At 42.5% G+C, this 25,008-nt stretch overlaps 1 protein-coding gene across 3 annotated transcripts in view; it reads left to right on the plus strand.

The window, feature by feature from the left end:
* Positions 1–25,008, plus strand: part of LOC120932536 (parathyroid hormone/parathyroid hormone-related peptide receptor-like) — a 75,070-nt gene that overhangs the window by 42,640 nt on the left and 7,422 nt on the right. For all 3 annotated transcript variants that reach the window (XM_040344995.1, XM_040344994.1, XM_040344993.1), the window contains exons 8-12: positions 923–983; positions 5,527–5,593; positions 7,982–8,076; positions 12,037–12,178; positions 16,197–16,238. In XM_040344995.1, coding sequence (XP_040200929.1) covers positions 923–983; positions 5,527–5,593; positions 7,982–8,076; positions 12,037–12,178; positions 16,197–16,238 — 407 coding nt within the window. The remainder of the gene's footprint in view (positions 1–922; positions 984–5,526; positions 5,594–7,981; positions 8,077–12,036; positions 12,179–16,196; positions 16,239–25,008) is intronic.

Consider the following 25,008-nt stretch of genomic DNA (forward strand, 5'->3'; position numbering starts at 1 on the left):
GTGAAATTCAGCTGTGGATGGCTAGCCAAACTATAACAAAGTGTAGATATAAGGTAATAAAAAATGTCAGTGGACTCCTCTGAGTATAGTTGGTATAGGACTCCAGTAAAAAGTGAACTGCACATTTAAAAATGAATTTAAACATATGGGCCCGGATTCAGAAAGAATGGCGTAACTTTTGGCGGGCGTAGCGCATCTCGTATACGCTACACCGCCATAACTTGGAGAGGCGAGTACCGTATTCAGAAAGAACTTGCGCCCTAAGTTACGGCGGCGTAACGTAAATGGGCCGGCGTAAGCCTGCCTAATTCAAATTATCAAGGCAGTGGGCGTGTTGTATTACAATGAGCCGTGACCCCATGTAAATGAGGGGCCGAACGAACGGCGCATGCGCCATCCGTGGACGTATCCCAGTGCGCATGCTCAAAATCACGTCGGCTAGAATGCCTAAGATACGTCGAACACTGCCTACGACGTAAACGTAACTTACGCACAGCCCTATTCACGTACGACTTATGTAAACAACGTAAATTTCGACGGTCGTTCCGACGTCCATTCCTTAACATGACTTACCCCTGCTTTATGAGGGGTAAAGTTACGCCGGTCGTACGCCTTACGTAAACAGCGTATATTAATACGCCGGGCGCAAGTACGTTCGTGAATCGGCGTATCTAGGTCATTTGCATATTTATAATGGGAACGCCGAATGCGTCCAGCGTAACTATGCGCCCACGATACGCCGGCGTAGGCAAGTTGCGTCGGACGGCTGAAGCCATGTTTTTGGACGTATCTCGCTTTGTGAATCGGCGCAAAGATGCGACGCGCACATTTGAAATTACGGCAGATACACCGACGTAAATGCTTTCTGAATCTGGCCCTAGGTCTTTTTTTTAACCATTGTATCTGTATTTACCTTTTTCAGGACTCCCTGCGGTATTTGTCTCTGTGTGGGCAAGTGTACGGGTGTCTCTGGCAGATACACAGTATGTACCATATGTGATGTCATTTCACTTCCCCTTTCCTTTTAAAGTGCAATCATAAGTAAAATTTGGAGGCTATCATGACTGATCTCTTCTTGAAATGCTAGCTACCGGCTCTCATGTTGACTCACTATTACTTCAAACCACTGGCCTGAAGTAGGTATGCAGAGATGCAATTCTGACTTTTGTCAGGAGATCTGTGTGCTTGTCTCAGGATGGTGTTTCAAAGTATTAATCCCAGTGGGCCAGGAAACTAGCATTTTCAGAAAAAGGCAATTGTACTTTAAAGACTATGTTGGAAAGGCAAATGCTGTTTTCACACGAGGATCTGTTAAAAATCAATAAATGTGTGCAAATATCACTTTCATATAATGGATGGGCAGCCAGTATACAGCCCGAAGCTTAGTGCCCCCACAAACAATACACCAGAGCTCACCCTCTGCACTTTTGTGATTGACAATACAACTCCCAGGATGCTGTTGTATCATAGGGGAAGAGTTTTTTATTTTTTTCCTGATTCAGATTTGATCCACTATGAGTGGCTGAAAAGGGAAGATCACACTCAGGTATTAGTTTTGTTACATCCTTCCATAAGTGGCTGAATACTAGATGTTTGGGGGCATCCCAACAATTACAGAGACGCCAAAATTGTTGCCAACTCCAGTTAAAAGACTTGGATGTTCCTTGATCATGACCTTGCTACCTGTTTTTAAGTCTCACAGAAACACAGCAAAATAACTGAGTGGGAGCAAAGCTAATTGGCAGTGTGTTAACATGGCATTAGAATTAGAGAGTGTTATGTCGCGTACACACGATCATTTTTCGGCATGAAAAAAACGAAGTTTTTCGGCATGTAGAAAAAAATTTGTTTTTCCAACTTCATCATTAAAACGACATTGCCCACACATGATCGTTTTTAAAAAATGCTCTAGCAAAGCGCTGTGATGTACAACACATACGACGGCGCTATAAAGGTCAAGTTCCATGCGAATGACGCTACCCTTGAGGCTTCTTTAGCTGATTTCCTGTTAGTAAAAGATGATTCACGCTTTTCTGTCTGTTACAGCGTTATGAATGTGCTTACTCCATTACGAATGGTAGTTTTACCAGAACGAGCGCTCCCGTCTCATAACTTGCTTCTGAGCATGCGTGTGTTTTTAACTTCGTTTTTGCCCACACACGATCATTTTTTACAACCCGAAAAACTACATTGTTTAAAACGTTGTTAAAAAATGCAGCATCTTCGAAAAAATAAATAAAACAATTGTCGTTTTTCAGAACCCGAAAAATTATGTGAAGCCCACACATGATAATTTTAAATGCCATTTTTTAAAAACGTTGTTTTTTTTATGCCGAAAAATGATTGTGTGTACGCGGCATAAGTATCAGAGCAAAAACCTGCTAACCCCAAGAAGGGTTAAAAGTAGGAAAACCCACCTTTGCACAAAGATGCTGCCACTTGCAAAGCAGATATACAGCCTATGCAGCTGCAGGTGGCACAGTGGGAAAACATGAATATCAAAATGAGACCAAATGGTCTCATTTAATTTTGCTTAATGGAGTTCTTCTTTAAGAAAAAAAAAAAAGCACAATACTTTTTTAGAATAATAATAATAAAAAAAAAAAAAAAACATCGCAGCCATGCACAAAACTACATAACCACAATGGATGAGAAAATACTCTGGCACTTTCATGCATTGCACTTCTTTAACAATGTTACCATTAATATTCAAGCGTGTCTAAATAAAAAAACTAAAAGTAGTACATTGCAGCCTAACAGTCTTTAGGCGGTGAATGCATTATTTAAAGGAGAAATATAGCCAAAGCCTTTTTGCCTGTATTTCTCCTATGGATCACAGGAGTGCAGTTCATTCTGCATTCTTGTGACCCATTTTCAGCCAACAGTGAGCTAAAGCCCTCGGCTGGCGGCTGTTGACACAGATCCGGTCCAGGCTCTGAAAAGATGAGGACCATATGGTTTGGATCCACCCAGATGTCTGGACCGGAAGCTGGCTCTGCCACAACCCAGAGCTCCAGTGAATAATGGATACCAAGAGCTGAGAGATCGGCGGTGGGGGACAGATGCAGCATCAGACTGATGCTGCATCCACCTAAGTGATTATAATTTTTTTTTAATGAATCCTGAACTTCTATTTTGATTTTTGCTGGCTTTTTTGCGCCTTTATTTTTCACAAATGATCCTGTCAGTAGCATGCTTCCTGCTGTACAGTAAGGTTGCTTTTACACTGCAGCTGCGGCCGCGTTGACCGTAAAGCAGCACTCGTTTTAGCGCAGCTTTATAGACATTTTTCAGCGTTTTTAAACCCCACTAGCGGCCGATAAAAGGGTTAAAACCGCCCGCTTTGCAGCTCTTCCGAAGCGCATTGGAAGTGCTGCCCATTCGTTCCAATGGCCGGTGGTGGTGTAAGAACGCTGCATATAGCGCTCCTACAATGCCCCAAAGATGCTGTTTGCAGGACTTTTTTTCCCGTCCCACAAGTGCACCGTCCCAGTGTGAAAGCACTCAGGCTTTTACACTGGGGTGGCAAGGGAGGCAGTTTTCAGGTGCTTTACAGGCACTATTTTTAGCACTAAAAAAACGAAAAACTGCCTCAGTGTGAAAGTAGCCTAATGACCCGTACACACGATCGAATATCGTTTGACAGATCGTATGACTTTTTTTGCTTAATAGTCGCAAGTAGAAATTGAATGGGTTACTAAAGACACGAAAATTCTCGTACAACAGAAAAAAAAAAATACTGAAGTGATGTCATGTGTTGTAATGTATTTGTATTGTATTTTCGGACAACAACTATACTGACTAAACCAGTGGTTCTCAAGCTTAGTAGTGCCGTGACCCCTTGATAAAATTTCCCAAGTTGTGGGGACCCCTAACAGTAAAATTATTGTTGTAGTGTGGGTTTTCATCACCCAAGGCAAGACAAGTAATTTGCACCCCTAACCCACGGACATTTAGTGCTCCCTGAGTCCATTCCACTCATACAGTATTTAAACCCCTAATGGTACATTTTGGGATGTACCACCCTTTCTTTTTATTCTCATTTGTTTCCCTTTTATCTCTTGTTTTCTTTTCCCCATCCCTCTCTCTAGCTGTCTTTCTTGTTCTTTCTTGTATTCTTTCTCTCCCCTTTTCTTTGTTCCTACCCCTCTTTTCCTCTCCCTTCCATGTTATCGCTATTTTTTTTCCTTCTCTTACTCCTTGGTGGGAGGAATGGCATCAGTGGCAGTCTTGGTAGGGAGTTGGGATGATTGGCAGTGCTGGCGGGGAGTTGGGATGAGTGGCAGTGCTGGTGGGGAGTTGGGATGAGTGGCAGTGCTAGTGGGGAGTTGGGATGAGTGGCAGTGTTGGGGGGGGGGGTTCTGATCAGCCAACTTAGGTGCTCGTGATCAAGGTCATTTGCTGATCTGAGAACTGTAGTGGGGACTTTTAATGGCAACTCTAATCACAGGTAGTGTTACTCACTGTATCTCTGACTGTGTGGTGTCTTGTAGCAGTGATACCTATGCCAAAATCAGGAGATAGGGTCTCCTCCAGCCCCTCCAACTTCACATTCCTCACCAGTCAGCTGACCTCTAGTCTCTGTCCCCCAGCCATGCCGTGAACTGAATGGGCGGCTGCGAAAAGGCTGGAAGAGAGGTGCGGGCTTCAGGAACAGCCCAGGATTTGGTGACCCCTGGCATATCATCATTCGTACAATTCTTCCTCGGACGACAGTTTTCGTCCGATATTCGGGTCGTGTGTACGGGCCATTAGAAGCACACTCTCTCTATGTGTGGTGGAGCAGTGTTGTCTCCCTAGCCTTCTCTCCTGATTAAGACCCCTTTTACATTGAGGAGTTTTTCAGGCGGTACAGTGCTAAAAATAGCGCTGCTATCCCACCTAAAAAACTCCTTCCCGAGGGCTTTCACAATGAGGCGATGCGCTGGCGGGAGACAAAAAAATCTCCTGTTAGCAGCATCTTTGGAGCGGTGAGAGGAGCGGCATGTATACCGCTCCTTCACCGCTCCTTCCCATTGAAAACAATGGGAAACCACAGCAATACCGCCCTCAGTGCACCTCTATAGAGGCGCATTGCGGGCGGTATTAACCCTTTATCGGTCGCTAGCGGGGGTTAATACCGCACCACTAGCGGCTGATTCACGCGGCAATCCCGGCGGTATAGCGCCGCTATTTTTAGCAGCGTTGTACCGCCACCGCGGCTCCCGCCCCAGTCTGAAAGGGGCCTAAGACTGCAAACATCTCTTCTTATGTCCTTGACATAGGGAGGATAAGTTTTGTAGTTCACAGGAGATAGTGGGGAAAGTGATAACACAGAGTTAGGTTCAGTGCACAGAAAGTTACAGACACTTGAATTAATGCAAGATCAAATGGTATTTTCTGCACCTTCAGAAAACGTACTAAGCCTGAATAGAGAAAACGAATGCAACCACCACATCTAAGGACTGTTAACCTGCAATATATTACATTTTTGGGTTTAGATATCCTTTAAGTATTACTAACTGTCTGATCTCCCTCTTTTCCAAGGTGCTGGGATCTGAGTGCTGGCCACATGAAGTGGATTTACCAGACACCAATTCTAGCTGCAACTTTGGTAAGAAAACATATTGCTGTGATGTCAGGAACAAATGGGGAAAAAAACAATATGCATCCCATGCAAGTCAAATTACCAAACAATTCCAGTTTATTTCTTGTTTTTCAAAAAATATGGGGAATGGCTAGCTGTGTAAAAGCCTAATGGGTTTTACTTCCTCTTTTTTCCCCTACAAAGTAAAAGCACAATGGGCTAGTATGCATCACATACTAGCCTATTATGTGCTACTTACCTGCAAACAAAGCCTGCGCTGTCCATGTTCGCCCCTCTTACTTCCGGGGCCGTGGACTTGGACTCCGTTACTGGCCAGAGTCGTGTGACGTCGCTTCCACGCACTTGCACGGGAGCCGTCAGTCACGGCACTTGCTAGTGAAGAAAGTGCCGTGACGCATCACATGCTCCGATGACATCATCGTTGTACTACAAGGTAAATATCTCCTAAACACTGCACGTTTAGGAGATATTTACAGTACCTATAGGAAAGCCTTATTATAGGCTTACCTATAGGTACATCTTCTGCATTGGGGGTATACAACCACTTTAAGGTTTCTTGACTGTTGCTAAGCAATCCGAAGTTTCAGCTCCCCCATAAATTAAATGTAAATTGTATTGTGAATTGTAAAATCTTGGATAAGAGCATTCTTCCCTCTGACAAAACATTGAAGATGGGTCGTGGATAGGTCTTTTAACATGACAATGACCCAAAACATACCACCAAGGCAACAAAGGGGTGGCTCAAGAAAAAGCACATTAAGGTCATGGAGTGGCCTAGTCAGTCTCCAGACCTTATTCCTGTAGAAAGTTTATGGAGGGAGCTGAAACATCTAGTTGCCAAGAGACAGCCAAAAAAACGTAAGGATTTAGAGAAGATCGGTAAAGAAGAGGAGACCAAAATTCCTCCCGAGATGTGTGCAAATCTGGTCACCAACTACAAGAAATAACTTACCTCTTAGCTTGCCAACAAGGGTTTCTCCACCAAGTACCAAGTCATGTTTTGCTTGGGGATCAAATACTTATTTTACTCACAGAACTGCAACCTAATTTATAGCATTTGTTTTATGTGTTTTTTTCTGGATTTTTGGTTGATATTCTGTCTCGATCATTTAAAATACACCTATGATAAAAATTATAGACCACAAATTTTTCTGTAAATGGACAAACTTACAAAATCTGCATGGGATCAAATATTTTTTTTCTCCGCTATATCCTCCACCTCCCCCAGCCCCTATGTTTCAAACTTTTTTTTTTTTTGATATGTACCCAATCCAACTTCGATACTCCTACCCAGTCTAGTTTTACTTTATTTTCATAGGGGCAGATCCACAAAGCGAGTACGCCGGCGTATCTACTGATACGCCGGCGTACTTTCAAATTTCCCGCGTCGTATCTTTGTTTTGAATCCTCAAAACAAGATACGACAGCATCTGGGTTAGATCCGACAGGTGTACATCTTAGTACGCCTTCGGATCTAAGATGCAATTCTTCGACGTCCACTGGGTGACGTTCCCGTCGTTTTCCGCGTCGAGTATGCAAATTAGACGATCCACGAACGTACGAGCGGCCGTCGCATTCTTTTACGTCGTCTCTAGTCGGCTTTTATCGGCGTATAGTTAAAGCTGCTGTTTGGTGGCGTACTTAATGTTAAGTATGGCCGTCGTTCCCGCGTATAATTAAAAAGAAAAATTTTGTTTGCGTAAGTCGTCCGTGAATCGGGCTGGATGTAATTTACGTCCACGTCAAAACAATGACGTCCTTGCGACGTCATTTGGCGCAATGCACGGCGGGAAATTTAGGGACGGCGCATTCGCAGTTCGTTCGGCGCGGGGACGCGCTTCATTTAAATGAAACACGCCCCCCTACTCACCGATTTGAATTAGGCGCCGTTACGCCGCGAGAGATACACTACGGCGCAAATTCTTTCAGGATTCAAACCAAAAAAAGTAAGTTACGGCGGCGTAGCGTATCTCAGATACGCTGCGCCAGGGCAGATCTTTGTGGATCTGCCCCATAATGTTTTAAAGGAAACATCTGTGTGAGAACAAAATGGGGGCAGTCACTGCTTGCTTCTAATGGATTCTCTCACACTTTTGATCTGTATACTTGTTCTGGGTCAGTAGCTCAGAAAAGGACTGATGCCACTGGCTCAGCATATTAGACTAGCATTTTTGAGAAAGATCGTCAACGGCAATGTCCTCCATATATTTGTCACGAGGTGTTTATGTAAGATAGCTTCCATTTTTTTTCTCTTTGATGTAAAGCTTTGGGCAACACAATTTTTGTTCCTCCAATTTTTATAACAAAAGGGGCAGCTGCCTGTAGATGTTCTGATTGAAGGTTATAGTTCCAGCATTCTGAGCCAAGAAATACAAACTGTCTTTCTCTTTCTAGGTCAATTTCTTCTTTTTTCTCAACATTGTCAGAGTTCTGGCATCAAAACTGTGGGAGACTACAACTGGAAAACTTGACCCACGACAGCAATATGGGTGAGTGGATGAACCATGCTCTTTTTTATTTATATAGGGAGTATATCTGTATACAAGTATTTATGGATACAGTATATACCAGCCCCACCTACTGTGTATGAACTTGTTGGCAGCAGTGTTAATTTTAGCAGAAAATTTCGATTTAGTTTTAGTCTTAGTCTATGACTAAAATGCCATTTTAGTTTTAGTCCCATTTTAGTCATCTTCAATTGATTTTGTTTTAGTTATATTTAGTCGACTAAATCTGCAGTACGTTTTAGGCGACTAAAAATATTTTATTCAACTAAAATCTAATGGGTTTAGTTAAATTGTAAGCATTTCTCTAGAATTCCCAAACTTAGTATATGCTCCTGGAGTTAAAAATTAGATTATGTTATTATTTATGGTATTAAAGTTTTGAACAAATTCACAGATACAGGTTTAGCTGCTCTGGCTGCTCTGATCTGGACTGTAATGTTGCACAGTGCTCTGGATGGTGGTCTGAGAAGGCCTGCAATGCATTGCATTGCACAGTGCTCTAGCTGGTGGTCTGAGGAGGCCTGTAATTTAAGGGTGACCAGATTTTTAAAATGAAATCTGGGGACATATTTTTTTTTTACTAGTAATCAGCGACTCTCTGCCCGTCGCCGCCCGCCTCACAGCCTCTCAAGTCTTACTCTTCGGGCCCCGGCTACTACTGGATGGGGAGTGGAGGAAGATCAATCCGCCAGGGAAGGCAAGGACATAGGCAGGTGGCTGGCCAGGATTTGAGCCAAGGCAGAAGAATATGCGAGCGAAGCTAAATGGGCATGCGCCCGAAACTGAAGAAATATTCCCTCAGCTCAGACCAGCACATGATCATCAGAAAGGGGCACAGATAATGGGAAAAATACAACCCCCTATGCTAGTAGGCACGGCGGAGCGGGGGTGTGTAATTCAAATTTTTTTATTTTAATTCTGCACTGATTGTCTTTGAAATTGCCCCTGCCCCCTATTAAATCCCATCTGGGGACAAAACCAGGGACAGACTTGTTCCGGGGACAGTGTCCTCAATCAGGGGATTGTCCCCTGAAACTGGGGATGTCTGGTCACCCTACTGTAATTCACACCTTGCTCTGGATGGTGGTCTGAGGAGGCCTGTTATGCATGCAGTGTTCTGGACGGTGATCTGAGGAGGCCTGTAATGCTGCATGGTCCAGTGCTAGAAGGTGGTCTTAGGTCTGAGGGATGGCCTACAGGCCATTTCAGGCCTCCTCTGACCACCGGCTTACAGAGCACTGTGCATTACAATGTACAGTGCTCTGAATGCCGATGGTCAGAAGAGGACTGCAATCTGCACAGTGCTGGGTGATGGTCTAAGGTCTAAATAATGGCCTGCAATGCACAGTGCCCTGGATGCCTGTGGTCAGAGGAGGCCTGTAATGCTGCTTAGCACTGGATGATGGTCTCAGGTCTGAATGATGGCCTGTAATGCACAGTGCCCTGGATGCCGATGGTCAGAGGAGGCCTGTTGTAATGCTGCACAGTGCTGGATGGTGGTCTCAGGTCTGAGGGATAGCCTGTAATGCACAGTGCCCTGGATGCTACTGCCAGTGGTCAGAGGAGTCCTGTAATGCACACACAGTGCTCTGGACCGATGGTGGTCAGGGGGAAGGCATCACCTCAGGCCTGCTGTAATTGTAATGTACACTACACACTCACAGTGGGTGCTCTGTCTGCTCTTTGCTCTGGACATGAACGGGACTCAGCCTTTAATGCACAGTGCTGCTCTGGTCTCCAGCAGTTGTCATGGTGTGAGACTCGGAGGCCTGTAATGCTGGCTGCACACAGTCGCTTGCTTGCTGGGAGTGGAGCTCCATGGAAACCAAAAGTTTGTTTATCAGGGTAAACACCCCTGCCTCACATTTTCGTTTCATTTTCGTTCCTTAATGGGGTTGTAAAGCTCATGCTTACAGGCCCCCCAGCCCCTCGTTTACTTAACTGAGCCCTCGAAAGTCCTGCATCGTGAACGTGCTGGCTTCTCGGCCGGGCTTCTCGGCTCTTCATTGGATAGATTGATAGTAGCCATTGCTCGCTTGCGCTCCTCCACCTTCCGTTTGAGGATGCCCCACAGATGCTCAATAGGGTTTAGGCCTGGAGACATGCTTGGCCAGTCCATCACCTTTACCCTCAGCTTCTTTAGAAAGGCAGTGGTCGCCTTGGAAGTGTGTTTGGGGTCCTTATGTTGGAATACTGCCCTGCGGCCCAGTCTCCGAAGGGAGGGGATCATGCTCTGCTTCAGTATGTCACAGTACAAGTTGGCATTCATGGTTCCCTCAATGAACTGTAGCTCCCCAGTGCCGGCAGCACTCATGCTGCCTCAGATCATGACACTCCCACCACCATGCTTAACTGTAGGCAAGACACACTTGTCTTTGTACTCCTCACCTAGTTGCCGCCACACACGCTTGACACCATCTGAACTCAATAAGTTTATCTTTGTCTCAACATACCACAGGACATGGTTCCTGTAATCCATGTCCTTAGTTTGCTTGTCTTCAGCAAAGTGTTTGCGGGCTTTCTTGTGCATCATCTTTAGAAGTGGCTTCCTTCTGGAATGATAACCATGCAGACCAATTTGATGCAGTGTGCGGTGTATGATCTGAGCATGGACAGACTGACCCCTTACCCCTTCAACCTCTGCATCTATTTCCCAAAGACAACCTCTGGATATGATGCTGAGCACGTGCACTCAACTTCCTTGGTCGACCATGGCGAGGCCTGTTCTAAAGACCAACCTGTACTGTTAAACCGCTGTATGGTCTTGGCCACCATGCTGCAGCTCAGTTTCAGGGTCATGACAATCTTCATATAGCCTAGACCATCTTTATGTAGAGCAGTGTTTCTCAATTCCAGTCCTCAGGCCCCCCCAACAGGTCAGGTTTTCAGGATTTCCATTATTTTGCACAGGTGATTTGATCAGTTTAACTGCCTTAGTAATCACCACAGCCTTTTCATCTGAGGGAAATCCTGAAAACCTGACCTGTTGGGGGGGCCTGAGGACTGGAATTGAGAAACACTGATGTAGAGCAACAATTCTTTTTTTTTGATCCTCAGAAAATTCTTGGCCATGAGGTGCCATGTTGAACTTCCAGTGACCAGTATGAGAGAGTGAGAGCAATAACACTAAATTTAACACACCTGCTCTCCATTCTCACCTGAGACCTTTCAACACTAACGAGTCACATGACCCCAGGAAGGGAAAATGGCTAATTGGCCCAATTTGTAATTTTTTAATTAGGGGGGTACTCACTTTTGTTGCCAACAGTTTAGACATTAATGGCTGTGTGCTGAGTTATTTTGAGGGGATAGCAAATTTACACTGTTATACAAGCTGTACACTCACTACTTTACATTGTAGCAAAGTGTAATTTATTCAGTGTTACATGAAAAGATATATAAAATATTTTAAAAAATTTGAGAAATTTTCACTTTTGTGAGATACTGTGTATACACATCATAGTTTGTGGACTCTATAACTTTCCTACAGCCTAAATAATATACACTGATTTGGAGAGATTTCCACCACTTCCTGTTCTATATGATCCCCATCAAATTGACAAGAAGTAAAGGCAAATTTCCTGAATGGGGAAGCAGAGAGCAAAAATAAACAAAAAGTGACAAGGGTTGTGACTTTTGCCTACCTAGTCCACTCCTAAAAAAAAGAAAGTTTTGTTTGGAGTTGAACTTTAAACCCAAGATCTCCTCATCACTATGAAGAAAGTGTACCAACCACTGCAGTGCAGAATATATAATATATATTTTGTTTCAGAATACATTTTATTAAAGTCTTCTCCTGTGTAAAATACTCATCCTATTCTGCATCGACCCTTGCATTTGATGTGTTTATCAATAAGTATATACAGGTACATTGTAAGTATCTTTACAGTCATTTTACAAAGTGCATATATGTTAATAAACATATCTCCATCTTCTATACAGGAAACTTCTGAAATCCACTCTGGTCCTGATGCCACTATTTGGGGTACATTACGTTGTCTTCATGGCCATCCCTTATACAGAGGTGACAGGGTTGCTGTGGCAGATCCAGATGCATTACGAAATGTTCTTTAACTCTTCCCAGGTATTAGACAAAAAGGGGTTTCCATTACTGATTTAACCAAATTCCTAAAAGTATCTTTAACCACTTCCATACCAGACACTTACGCACCTTCCCGCCCAAGCAAATGTTCAGCTTTAAGCACTGTCGCACTTTGAATGGCAATTGCGCGGTCATGCTACACTGTACCCAAACAAAATTGGCGTAATTTTTTCCCCACAAATAGAGCTTTCTTTTGGTGGTATTTGATCACCTCTGCGATTTTTTTTTTTGCGCAACAACTAAAAAAACACTGAAAATTTCGAAAAAAAATATGTTTTTATTTTTTTCTGTTAATTTTTTTGTAAATACGTTTTTCTCTTTCAATTACGGGCACTGATATGGCGGCATTGATGGGCACCGATGAGATGGCACTGATGGACATTGATGAGGTAGTACTGACGGGCACAGATGAGGTGGCACTGATTGGCGGCGCTGGTATGCGGCACTGATGGGCACTCATAGGCGGCACTGATGGGCACACATAGGCGACACTGATGGGCACACATAGGCGGCACTGATGGGCACATAGGCGGCACTGATGGGCACTCATGGGCGGCACTGGGCACTCATGGGCGGCACTGGGCACTCATAGGCGGCACAGATGGGCACTCATGGGCGACACTTATGGGTGGCACTGATGGATACTTATGGGTGGCACAGATGGGCACTGATAGGTGGGCACTGGGCATGGATGGGCACTGTGGGGTGGCACTGATGGACACTGGGGTGGCACTGATGGACACTGTGGGGCAGCACTTATTTTCCCAGGTTGCCAGTCAGTGCCCATTTGTGGGCACTGATTGGCATTTTTTTTTTTTTTTTTTTGCAGGCTTTTTTTTTTTTTTGCAGGCTTTTTTTTTCTGCAGGCTTTTTTTATTTTGTTTGGCTCACCCTGGTGGTCCAGGGTGGGCTTCCCTGGTGGTCCAGTGTGGCTATCCGATAGGGGGCTGCGCTGATAAACAATCAGCGCGAACCCCCCCTGTCAGGAGAGCCGCCGATCGGCTCTCCTACACTCGCGTCTGTCAGATGCGAGTGAGGAAGAGCCATCGACGGCTCTTCCTGTTTACATCGTGATCAGCCGTGATTGGACACGGCTGATCACGTGGTAAAGAGTCTCCGCCGGAGGCTCTTTACCGAGATCGGAGATGCAGGGTGTCAGACTGACACCCCGCATCACCGATCGCCGCGATGTGCGCCCCTACGGGCGCGCACGGCATGAAATCCTGCAGGACGTCCAGGAACGTCCTGTCAGGATTTCAAAACCACTTCCCGTAAGTAAATCGGCCATAGGCCGGGCGGGAAGTGGTTAAAGAAACTAGGGTTGTCCCGATACCTCTTTTTTAGGACCGAGTACAAGTACCGATACTTTTTTTGAAGTAGTCGCCGATACCGAATACCGATACTTTTTTTTAATGTCATGTGACCGTTTTCAAACCACAATACAGACCAAAGATATTTTCTTTAGAATTATGAAGAACTGGTACATCATGGTGTGGGGCTGTTTTTTAGCATACGGTACTGGAAAACTACATATCATTGAAGGAGTGATCACTGTCAGTGCAGCTCATCGGTGCCAGTGCCCAAAAGTGCAGCTAGCCAGTGCCACCTATCAGTGCCCATTAGTGCATCAGTGCAGGGAGGCAGCTTATTAGTGCATCTCATCAGTGCCACCCAATCAATGCCAGTGCCACCTATCAGTGCCATCCATTTATGAGTGCCATTCAATCAATGCCAGTGCCACCTATCAGTGCCATCCAATTTGTGTTCGATGTCACAAAAAAAAAAAAGTATTCTATTTTGGTATCGGGAGTATTTGCGCGAGTACGAGTACTAGCGCAAATACTCGGTATCGGTCCCGATACCGATACTGGTATCGGTATCTGGACAACCCTAAAAGAAACCCATGCACAAAAATGCAAGGCCTGCCTTTTTCCTAGCCCCCACCCCAAAATAAAAATTGCTAATTTAAACCTAAAACAGATATATTATTGGGACAAAAAGGAATACTTGCCATTTAGCTTCTGGTGTGTTCACCTACTTAAAGGGGTTGTAAAGGTTCAATTGTATTTTCTAAATACTGTAGGTTTCTTTAAGCTAGTGCATTGTTGGTTCACTTACCTTTTCCTTCCATTTCCCTTCTAAATGTTTTTTTTCTTTGTTTTCTTTGTCTGAATTTCTTACTTCCTGTTCCTCCTCAGTAAGCTGTTCTGGCTGACTAACCCCCAGCCAGAACGGCTTGGATATTGGGGGCAAGCTTACAGGATGTGAGAAATTCAGACAAAGAAAAAAAACATTTAGAAGGGAAATCGAAGGAAAAAGGTAAATGAATGAACAATGCACTAGCTTAAAGGAACCTATTTAGAAAATAAAAAACAAACCTTTACAACCACTTTAAAGGTGATGGCATTCAGCCTTTTTGTGGGATCTTTTGGAAGCTGATGATCTCAAATACAAGGAGAATGCACTTCTGCAATGTGGTCTGCTTTAAAGTTAAAAACATTTTTCTACGTTTCAGATACAACAAGGAAGGGTTAAAAACCCTGTCAGTTTTTTATTTATTTATTTTTTTGCTGTTTTGGCCAATTGATTTTTTCTTTCTTAAAGTAACAAGCGGAAGTGAAAGGAAATCTTTACCAAATGGGAGCAGAATTTCAGTCTAAAGCAACCCATAAATGACAGTTTTTTCATTAAATCAGCAGGTCGAAAAAAAAACGACTTAATTTGCCCATCCACACACTTGATCTGGATGGGGGAAATCCTCCCCATCATTTGACCGCAAGGAGACTTCCGCCAGGATGGTTATACAGTACAAAAATCAATTGGTAGATTGACTTTTGTACAGCCTCCATGCCCATACATTTATTGAAATTCAGCGGGTCCCTGCTGAAATGGTCGAATTTTGATTCATGTATGGCCAGCTTAAAGCGGGGGTTCACCCCAAAAAAATGTTTTAACATTACATTCAGCTGAGTCGTCAGAATGAAAATCGGCTGTTTTTTTTTTTATTTCTTTGCCGTATAAACCGTATTTTCACCGCCGCTTCCGGGTATGTAATCTGCGGGACTGGACGTTCCTAATTGATTTACATCCTTCCGACCGGCGCATACAGCGCGTCACGAGTTGCCGAAAGAAGCCGGACTGCGAGTCGGCTCTATACGGCGCTTGCGCACCGACGTTCGGCTTCTTTCGGCAACTCGTGACGCGCTGTATGCGCCAGGCGGAAGGATGTCAATCAATTAGGAACGCCTAGTCCCGCAGATTACATACCCGGAAGCGGCGGTGAAAATACGGTATGTACGGCAATGAAATAAAAAAAAACAGCCGATTGTCATTCTGACAACTCGGCTGAATGTAATGTTAAAAAATTTTTTTTTGGGGTGAACCTCCGCTTTAAGACTTATGTCACTGGAATTGGTGTTCACAGTGGAACATTTCCCTTGCGGTTTCCCTATTCCTAATGAGGTGGCAGAGGTTACATTTTGGATATCGCAGCACTATTTGTCCCAGGGCCATCACCAAGACAAATAAAGAGTGTGGATCTCCCAGGTGGAGACAGGGATAAAAACCTAACGGAGCCATGAACACTCTATCCAAAACTAGAAACCCAAAACTTGGTCTCTATATACCTCCACAGAGGTTTTCGGGACTATCTTGACTTATTTGTCATAATCTATTTAGATGACATTCTGACATCCTTTTTGTGACTTTCCTGAGTGTTCTGGTTTCCACCTGCAAACAAAAAACATTAATGAGGTTAATTCAGTTTCCACTTATATTAATCCCAGAGTGAGTGTGTGTTTTGCAAAAATAAACAGATCCCAGGAAAATCTTACTTTGAACTACTATAGAATCAATGTGGACTGTAGTATATACTTGTGTGTACTTTGCACTCCTGTTCATTTCAGTGTTTCCCCATAAAATCACATCACGTGTTCTCCGTATACATGCAGCTGCTTCTCCTTTTCTACAAATCCTGATGTTTCTTGTTTTCTGTTCCTAGGGGTTCTTTGTGGCCATTATCTATTGTTTCTGCAATGGAGAGGTAAGAGGCCTGTTGTGCAATTTGCATATATTAATAAGGTTTTTTTTTGTTTGTTTTGTACGTTCAACAATTCTGGACCTGTTCTGCAAAAAAAATCCTCCTAAGCCAGCCATATTGGAACAAAACTTCCTGCTGAACTGGCCAATTTCAATCCATGTATGGGCAGGCTTGTTGTACACAAGTTGATCACAAGTGTATAACCAGCCTGTTGGAAAATGTTCTCTTGATCAGTGCCACTGGGTCTAGCCAGTAGTGCTGATGAGTGTATTCTGATGGCGGGGGAATCTCCCTGCTGTCAGATTATAATATCTCAGCAGGAGTTACAGTCAAGTCCATACATATTGGGACATAGACACAATTTTAATCGTTGTGGCTCTATACACCACCACAATGGATTTGAAATGAAACAAACAAGATGTGCTTAAATTAAAGCTGAAAGTCTGCAGTTAAAGGGAATTTACATCCAAATCAGGTGAACGGTGTAGGAATTGCAACAGTTTGTATATGTGCTTCACACTTTTTAAGGGACCAAAAGTAATGGGACAATTGGCTGCTCAGCTGTTCCATGGCCAGGTGTGTGTTATTTCCTCATTATCCCATTTACAAGGAGCAGATAAAAGGTCCAGAGTTCATTTCAAGTGTGCTATTTGCATTTGGAATCTGTTGCCGTCAACTCTCAATATGAGATCCAAAGAGCTGTCACTATCAGTGAAGCAAGCCATCATATGGGCTGAAAAAACAAAACAAACCCATCAGAGAGGTAGCAAAAACATTAGGTGTGGCCAAATCAACTGTTCGGAACATCCTTAAAAAGAAAGAATGCATCGGTGAGCTTAGCAACTGTCATGGTCTTACCTCTCTCCTGTCTCCTTCGTTTGACATGTGCTGGCGGCCATCTTGGTTTCTGGGTCTCTTGTAGCCTCCCACCCTGCGGCTCCTCCTTCCCACTGGGAGGAGCTGGATGCCTGGCTCATATATATATAGGAGGTCTGTGGCTTCAGTTCCTTGCTTGTTCCTCCTGTGTTCACATGCTTCTAAGACTGCTGCTGCTTCTGGTTCCGATCCTGGCTTCGTCTGACTTCCCTGCTGGTTCCTGATCCTGGCTTCGTCTGACTTCCCTGCTGGTGTCTGATCCTGGCTTCGTCTGACTTCCCTGCTGGTTCCTGATCCTGGCTTCGTCCGACTACCCTTCTGGTTCCTGACCTCTGGCTTCGCAAGACTCTGCTTCGGTTTCACCATCCGTTTGGACTTTTGCTTTACAGCTTGATTTTCAATAAAGCCTTCTTATTTTCACTTATCTCTTGTTGTACGTCTGGTTCATGGTTCCGTAACAGCAACACCAAAAGACCCGGAAGACCATGGAAAACAACTATGGTGGATGACCGAAGGATTCTTTCCCTGGTGAATAAAACACCCTTCACAACAGTTGGCCAGATCAAGAATACTCTCCAGGAGGTAGGTGTATGTGTGTCAAAGTCAACAATCAAGAAAAGACTTCACCAGTGAATACAGAGGGTTCACCACAAATGTAAACCATTGGTGAGCCTCAAAAACAGGAAGGCCAGATTAGAGTTTTCCAAACAACATCTAAAAAAGCCTTCACAGTTCTGGAACAACATCTTATGGACAGATGAGACCAGGATCAACTTGTACCAGAGTGATGGGAAGAGAAGAGTATGGAGAAGGAAAGGAACTGATCATGAGCCAAAGCATAACACCTCATCAGTGATGCATGGTGGTGGTAGTGTCATGGCGTGGGCATGTATGGCTGCCAATGGAACTGGTTCTCTTGTATTTATTGATGATGTGACTGTTGACAAAAGCAGAAAATTAATTCTGAAGTGTTTCGGGCAATATTATCTGCTCATATTTAGCCAAATGCTTCAGAACTCATTGGACGGCGCTTCACAGTGCATATGGACAATGACCCGAAGCATACTGCGAAAGCAACCAAATTAGTTTTTAAGGCAAAGAAGTGGAATGTTATGCAATCGCCAAGTCAATCACCTGACCTGCATGCAATTGAGCATGCATTTCACTTGCTGAAGACAAAACTAAAGGGAAAATGCCCCAAGAGCAAGCAGGAACTGAAGACAGTTGCAGTAGAGGCCTGGCAGAGCATCACCACACTTCAGGCTGTAATTGACTTCAAAGGATTTGCAACCAAGTATTAAAAAGTGAAAGTTTGATGTATGATTGTTAATCTGTCCCATTACTTTTGGTCCTTTAAAAAGTGGGAGGCACATATACAAACTGTTGTAATTCCTACACCGTTTACCTGATTTGGATGTAAATACCCTCAAATTAAAGCCGAAAGTCTGCAGTTAAAGCACATCTTGTTTGTTTCATTTCAAATCCATTCTGGTGGTGTATAGAGCCAAAACAATTAAAATTGTGTCGATGTGCCAATATTTACAGCAGTTCCTAATGATGCCTGATTTTTTGCCTGTCGTTTAAATAATACCAACATTATTATTGCACTACCAGAAATTGATTTACAAATGGAAACTTAACTGGACATTCTCAGCAATATATACATGTATAAATCATTTTGCTTGATCAAGCCAATATTGATACTGAGTATTCAACCTTACCAACAAAGTATCATTGTCCAACTTGCTCTAGAGGATACTAATTTAGCTGGAACTTTGAAAAGTTATTTAGTATCACATCACACACTTTTTGCCTAGTATGTTGTTCGGACTCCCACTATATTTGTAAACAATATTGCATTATATATTTACTTTATTCTGGGTATTGACAGACATAAGACACACTACACATTTCCCTTTCTCTCCTTTTCTCCTTAATCATAGGTTCACCCACCATATACTGCATCTATTTGACATTTCAAATATCATTAATGTGGTGAGACCGTTATGGATTCCCACGTATGATTACTTACTACATAGTCCCCACGACTCATGCCAGGACTATTTTAAAATTGCTACTAATAGATGATGCATGTCATTGTTGTGTGAACTTCTAGCACGCGCAGTCGGGCGTCTTTAATTGTAGTCATTGTTAGTCTTGTCAGTCTCGTTACATGTGTTCAGGAACTTTAAATATCTATTAGATCTTATATCTGATAATAACACTATTAAAAATCCTTTATAGCCTTATGAACTGTGTTAAATAAATTTCATATTTTTGATATATTTCTAATTAAGTCTCATGGTCAATCACTGCTACTAATAGTAACCCTCTTATCTAAATCCTCCGGTTTTTTCTTAAACTAATTCCCATCCCCCAAACTCATCTTTTTCATTTATTTATCCAATGCCTTAAAAGGTTACGGTAACAGCACCGATATTCATCGGATGACCCCACTTAAGTACTCTCTATTTGAGATACTTAGTACACTAGTGACTCTACTTGCGCTTTTCCCATCCCCCCCTTTTTCCCTAAAAACATTATTTTTGATATAATCACCTGACCACTATGGTCATTTCCAGCAAGGTCACATAACCAAACAAACAGCACAGTCTAATTTGCACCACCAAAATCATAATTTAATTTGATATGGCCTTCACCTTAGGTGATGACATAGATAGAGAGATACAATCTGCTTTTAATAGTGATACCCCGCAGACACTTGACCAAAACGAAGAAATTAAAAACAAATTCAAAGAGCACAAAAAACTCTTAATCAAACATTTGAATAGAAAGTGGGACGTATCCTCACTGGAGACTTACATTTTACATAAAATAGTCCCCAGGGGACTGCGGGATAAAACTATACCAGCAGAACACCTACATACAGATAGTTTTCTCCCTAAATGGAAAGATCTTTGTATTAAACATGGACTATCTGTCATGGAACTGATAGTCGAGGAGGAAAAACAACAGTTGACTAATATACAACAACAAATCAAAATCAGTGCCCAAGAACTAGATGGACTCAAAGATGAGGAAGAATTTACTAAACAAAACGAACAACTAAAAAAAGATATTGAAAAAATCCAATTAAATTTGAAAATCACTAAACAAAGTAAATTCAAACGTGATAAAACGGATTTTGAAAAGGGAGATATTTTTGATCTCACAAAACATCGTATGCGTGGCAGATCTGTGAATCGCCAAACACGCTCACAATCACGACAGCGACGCGAAAAACCACAGAGTGACACAGAGGAGGAAATAACAAAATCGGTCATTTTTTTAGACCAACACGGGGTACCTCTGGAGGATCATCCCACATCACCTCAAAAGTCAAAACAGCCCCCCAAAAAATCTCAACAAACCAGAGGTACTTACGAACGGACACACACGAGGAGTCAAAAGAACTAAATAATATGAGTGGCACACAACAATCATTGATCGTCAACGATCTTAAAGTAGTGAATTTGTCTGATCTCGATTTATCCTCCGATCATTTGAAACTCCTGCAAAAAGGAATGACCTTTTCCCCAGCAGCAAATATGGATGAATTTACTGTTTTCAAAGATATCACCCTATTTCTCCGCAAGGTCTTTTATCGATCCTTGTTCTCGAAAGATAGCGCTGTAGTTGACAAACCTGAATTAATACAACCAGATGACCAACGTGCACTCGATATGCTAAATTCCCTACTGGATGAGAACCAGTCATCCGATGATGAACCATCCCAAATGATTAGACGGCCAAATTTGACTATAAGATCACTACGAATGCCAACACTATCTAAAAATCGATGGCTACAGATGTTCCTGGACATGGTGCAAAGTGACCTAGAAAAAATTGATTGGAGTAAAAAATATAGAGACAATCTAACTACTAATGAAAGACAGGCCCTACATGAGTTAGAGTCTAATAAAAATATAGTCATAAAAAATAGTGACAAAGGTGGCAATGTGGTAATTCTTACTCAAGAACAATATGAACGCGAAGCAAAGCGACTATTGAGCGATATTTCAACCTACACGAAATTAGATCATAACCCATTGCCTTTGGTTGTCTCTAATCTAAATTATAAACTCCTACTAGCTAGGGACGAAGGGCTGCTTACCAATAAGGAATATAACTACCTAAGTGTACAAAATTACAATATACCAACATTTTATATAATACCCAAGATCCACAAGGACCTTAGAGAACCACCAGGTAGACCCATTGTCTCTGCCTGCCAGGGACCCCTTGAGTGCACAGGAAAATACCTTGATGGACTACTTAAAGAGATGGTCAATAACCTACCATCATTTGTCCAGGATACACAGCACGTACTAGGTAAGCTCCAGGACCTCAGCGCTGAACCAATACCGCCGAGTACACTTCTTGTTAGTATCGATGTGGAATCATTGTATACCTCGATACCACATGAAATAGGAATTACAGCGGTACAGACTTTCTTGGATGAAGCATACCCATTGGCAGGCCCCCAAAATGAGTTCATCTCTGAGATGCTGGAGTTTGCTCTGAACAATAACAACTTTCAATTCATGGGCACATACTATCGCCAGATAAGAGGTACGTCCATGGGTGCAGCATGGGCACCTGCTTATGCATGCCTGCACTTAGGACTCTGGGAGGCAGAGGACGTATACACGACGTCGATGTACCGCCGCCATGTAATCACCTGGTGGCGGTACATCGACGACGTGCTCATGTTGTGGCGAGGCACTATTGAACAGCTTCAGCTGTTCATGTGTGAACTAAATGATAACCAACGAAATATACGCTTGACATATACCTCACACACACATGAACTATCGTTCCTCGACTTGAGAATTAGACTAGAGGATGGACACATTAATACCAGCACCTACCGCAAGGACACAGCCGCGAACACGCTGCTTCATGCCACAAGTCACCATCCTGCCTCGCTTAAAAATGGTATTCCAATAGGACAATTTTTGCGCATCAAGCGCAATTGTTCCAAACCAAGCGATTACTACCGCGAGAGCCAGGATCTTTACAATAGATTTCGTGAACGTGGATACTCTCACAGACAAATAAAGAATGCCCGCAAAAAAGCAGCAAATAGAGAGCGTAATGAATTACTCACAATTAAAAATGACTCAACAGACAAATTGCCCCAAAATTCAATTCAACCTATACGGATTATCACTCCTTTCGGAACACAGTGGGAGGAAGTACGAACTGTCCTCGAAAAACATTGGGGCATTCTAACTAATGCCCCATTATTAGCAAAAATAGTGAGTGACAAACCAAAGCTTGTGGCACGCAGAGCCCAAAACATTGGCGATAGGCTAATTAGATCAGAATACATACGGGTCTCTGATCCCACATGGCTTACAAATTACCCTCGCTCCCAAGGGATGTTCCCTTGCACCAAGTGCCACATTTGCCCATATGTCGACCGAACGTCCAAATTCCAGGATTCTATGGGAGAAAAATCTTTCGAGATCAAGGGTCTAATAAATTGCCTTACGGAACGTGTGATCTACATGATCACATGCCCCTGTAATAAAATTTACATCGGGAAAACCAAACGCCCCTTGAAGATACGAATTGGCGAGCATTTGAGGGAAATAAATGAGAAGGAAAAAATCCCAGAAAAGCCCCTAGCAAAACACTTCGCCCAATTCCATAACCGTGACTCCCGAGGATTAACAGTAAAAGGCATTTACCAGCTAAAACTATCGAGCCGACGTGGTGATTTTGACAAAATACTGTTGCAAAAAGAAAAATTCTGGATTTATCGTTTAAAATCGCTTATGCCGGCCGGCCTAAACACAGAATTAAATTTACAGGTCTTTTTGAACCCATAGCTTTTCATTATAAACGTATTTAAAATCAAAATTAAAATTAAATTTAACATCTAATAATACCGTCGCGCAATCCGAATAAATCACAAATTTACTGGTTATCCAATAATCCAGTTGATACTATCTTCCTAGTATCATAATAGCTCTTTCTAGTTCCATTTTCTGATTGCATGAACAACTGCACCATCTTACTCTATGCCTATAATCTTTCAGTGTTTATTTCCAACTGCATTTTCCAACACTGATACTTACTAACTAGATAATTATCCCTACTGACAGAACAGCTTAAAATTACTTCTCAAAAAAAGGATAATGGCTGCCAGCATTGATGAATACATGTCAGATATTTATGATTTCGATTCAGTAGTGCAAATTTACATTATAGACTGTTTCATTTAAAATTGAAAGTTCCTCCACAACAGTGTACCGCATTGTGCCAATCATTGACACAAACCTGAGAATGATTGCGATCTCAGCTTGACACCAATTAAGACATCAATACAAAACACCCATTGACCAACTGTGTAGCACGTCCAGGAAGAAGCTACGCCACTAAGCACGGCGAAACGCGTCGACGTCACAGCTAGACGCCCGCTACGCCTATACCGGCGTTCAGCCGACTGACGGGAGAAGGAGAGAACGGCTCTCTTGATAGAACAACTTACAAGCCGTCGAACGGAAGAGACGGCCCATGACAGACAAACTACTTGTAAGTTTGTTCCAAGGCACAGATGCAATCTAGTGCCAATAGAGCGGCCTCCTCAACAAAACACTGCAAGGAAAACAACATTCCGGGAAATTAATACAATCAGCGCATCAAGGTCAGCAATGACCATTTGGACCATTTGAATTCTGCTGGAAAACTTGCTATAACACAACCATGGATATCGTTACTAACTAGATGAACAACAAATAAAGGTCGGTAATTTTACCTATATAAGATCGGATGATCAAAGACCAAACTACATCTATACCAAGGTAACGAATGGGTAATTAATTGCAAGCAGCATAAATTATACTGACACTTCAATATACGTGATGGACAGCAGTTCCTAATGATGCCTGATTTTTTGCCTGTCGTTTAAATAATACCAACATTATTATTGCACTACCAGAAATTAATTTACAAATGGAAACTTAACTGGACATTCTCATCAATATATACATGTATAAATCATTTTGCTTGATCAAGCCAATATTGATACTGAGTATTCAACCTTACCAACAAAGTATCATTGTCCAACTTGCTCTAGAGGATACTAATTTAGCTGGAACTTTGAAAAGTTATTTAGTATCACATCACACACTTTTTGCCTAGTATGTTGTTCGGACTCCCACTATATTTGTAAACAATATTGCATTATATATTTACTTTATTCTGGGTATTGACAGACATAAGACACACTACACATTTCCCTTTCTCTCCTTTTCTCCTTAATCATAGGTTCACCCACCATATACTGCATCTATTTGACATTTCAAATATCATTAATGTGGTGAGACCGTTATGGATTCCCACGTATGATTACTTACTACATAGTCCCCACGACTCATGCCAGGACTATTTTAAAATTGCTACTAATAGATGATGCATGTCATTGTTGTGTGAACTTCTAGCACGCGCAGTCGGGCGTCTTTAATTGTAGTCATTGTTAGTCTTGTCAGTCTCGTTACATGTGTTCAGGAACTTTAAATATCTATTAGATCTTATATCTGATAATAACACTATTAAAAATCCTTTATAGCCTTATGAACTGTGTTAAATAAATTTCATATTTTTGATATATTTCTAATTAAGTCTCATGGTCAATCACTGCTACTAATAGTAACCCTCTTATCTAAATCCTCCGGTTTTTTCTTAAACTAATTCCCATCCCCCAAACTCATCTTTTTCATTTATTTATCCAATGCCTTAAAAGGTTACGGTAACAGCACCGATATTCATCGGATGACCCCACTTAAGTACTCTCTATTTGAGATACTTAGTACACTAGTGACTCTACTTGCGCTTTTCCCATCCCCCCCTTTTTCCCTAAAAACATTATTTTTGCCAATATTTATGG

The sequence above is a fragment of the Rana temporaria genome, chromosome 3 (assembly GCF_905171775.1).
Source record: "Rana temporaria chromosome 3, aRanTem1.1, whole genome shotgun sequence".
Taxonomy (NCBI): domain Eukaryota; kingdom Metazoa; phylum Chordata; class Amphibia; order Anura; family Ranidae; genus Rana; species Rana temporaria.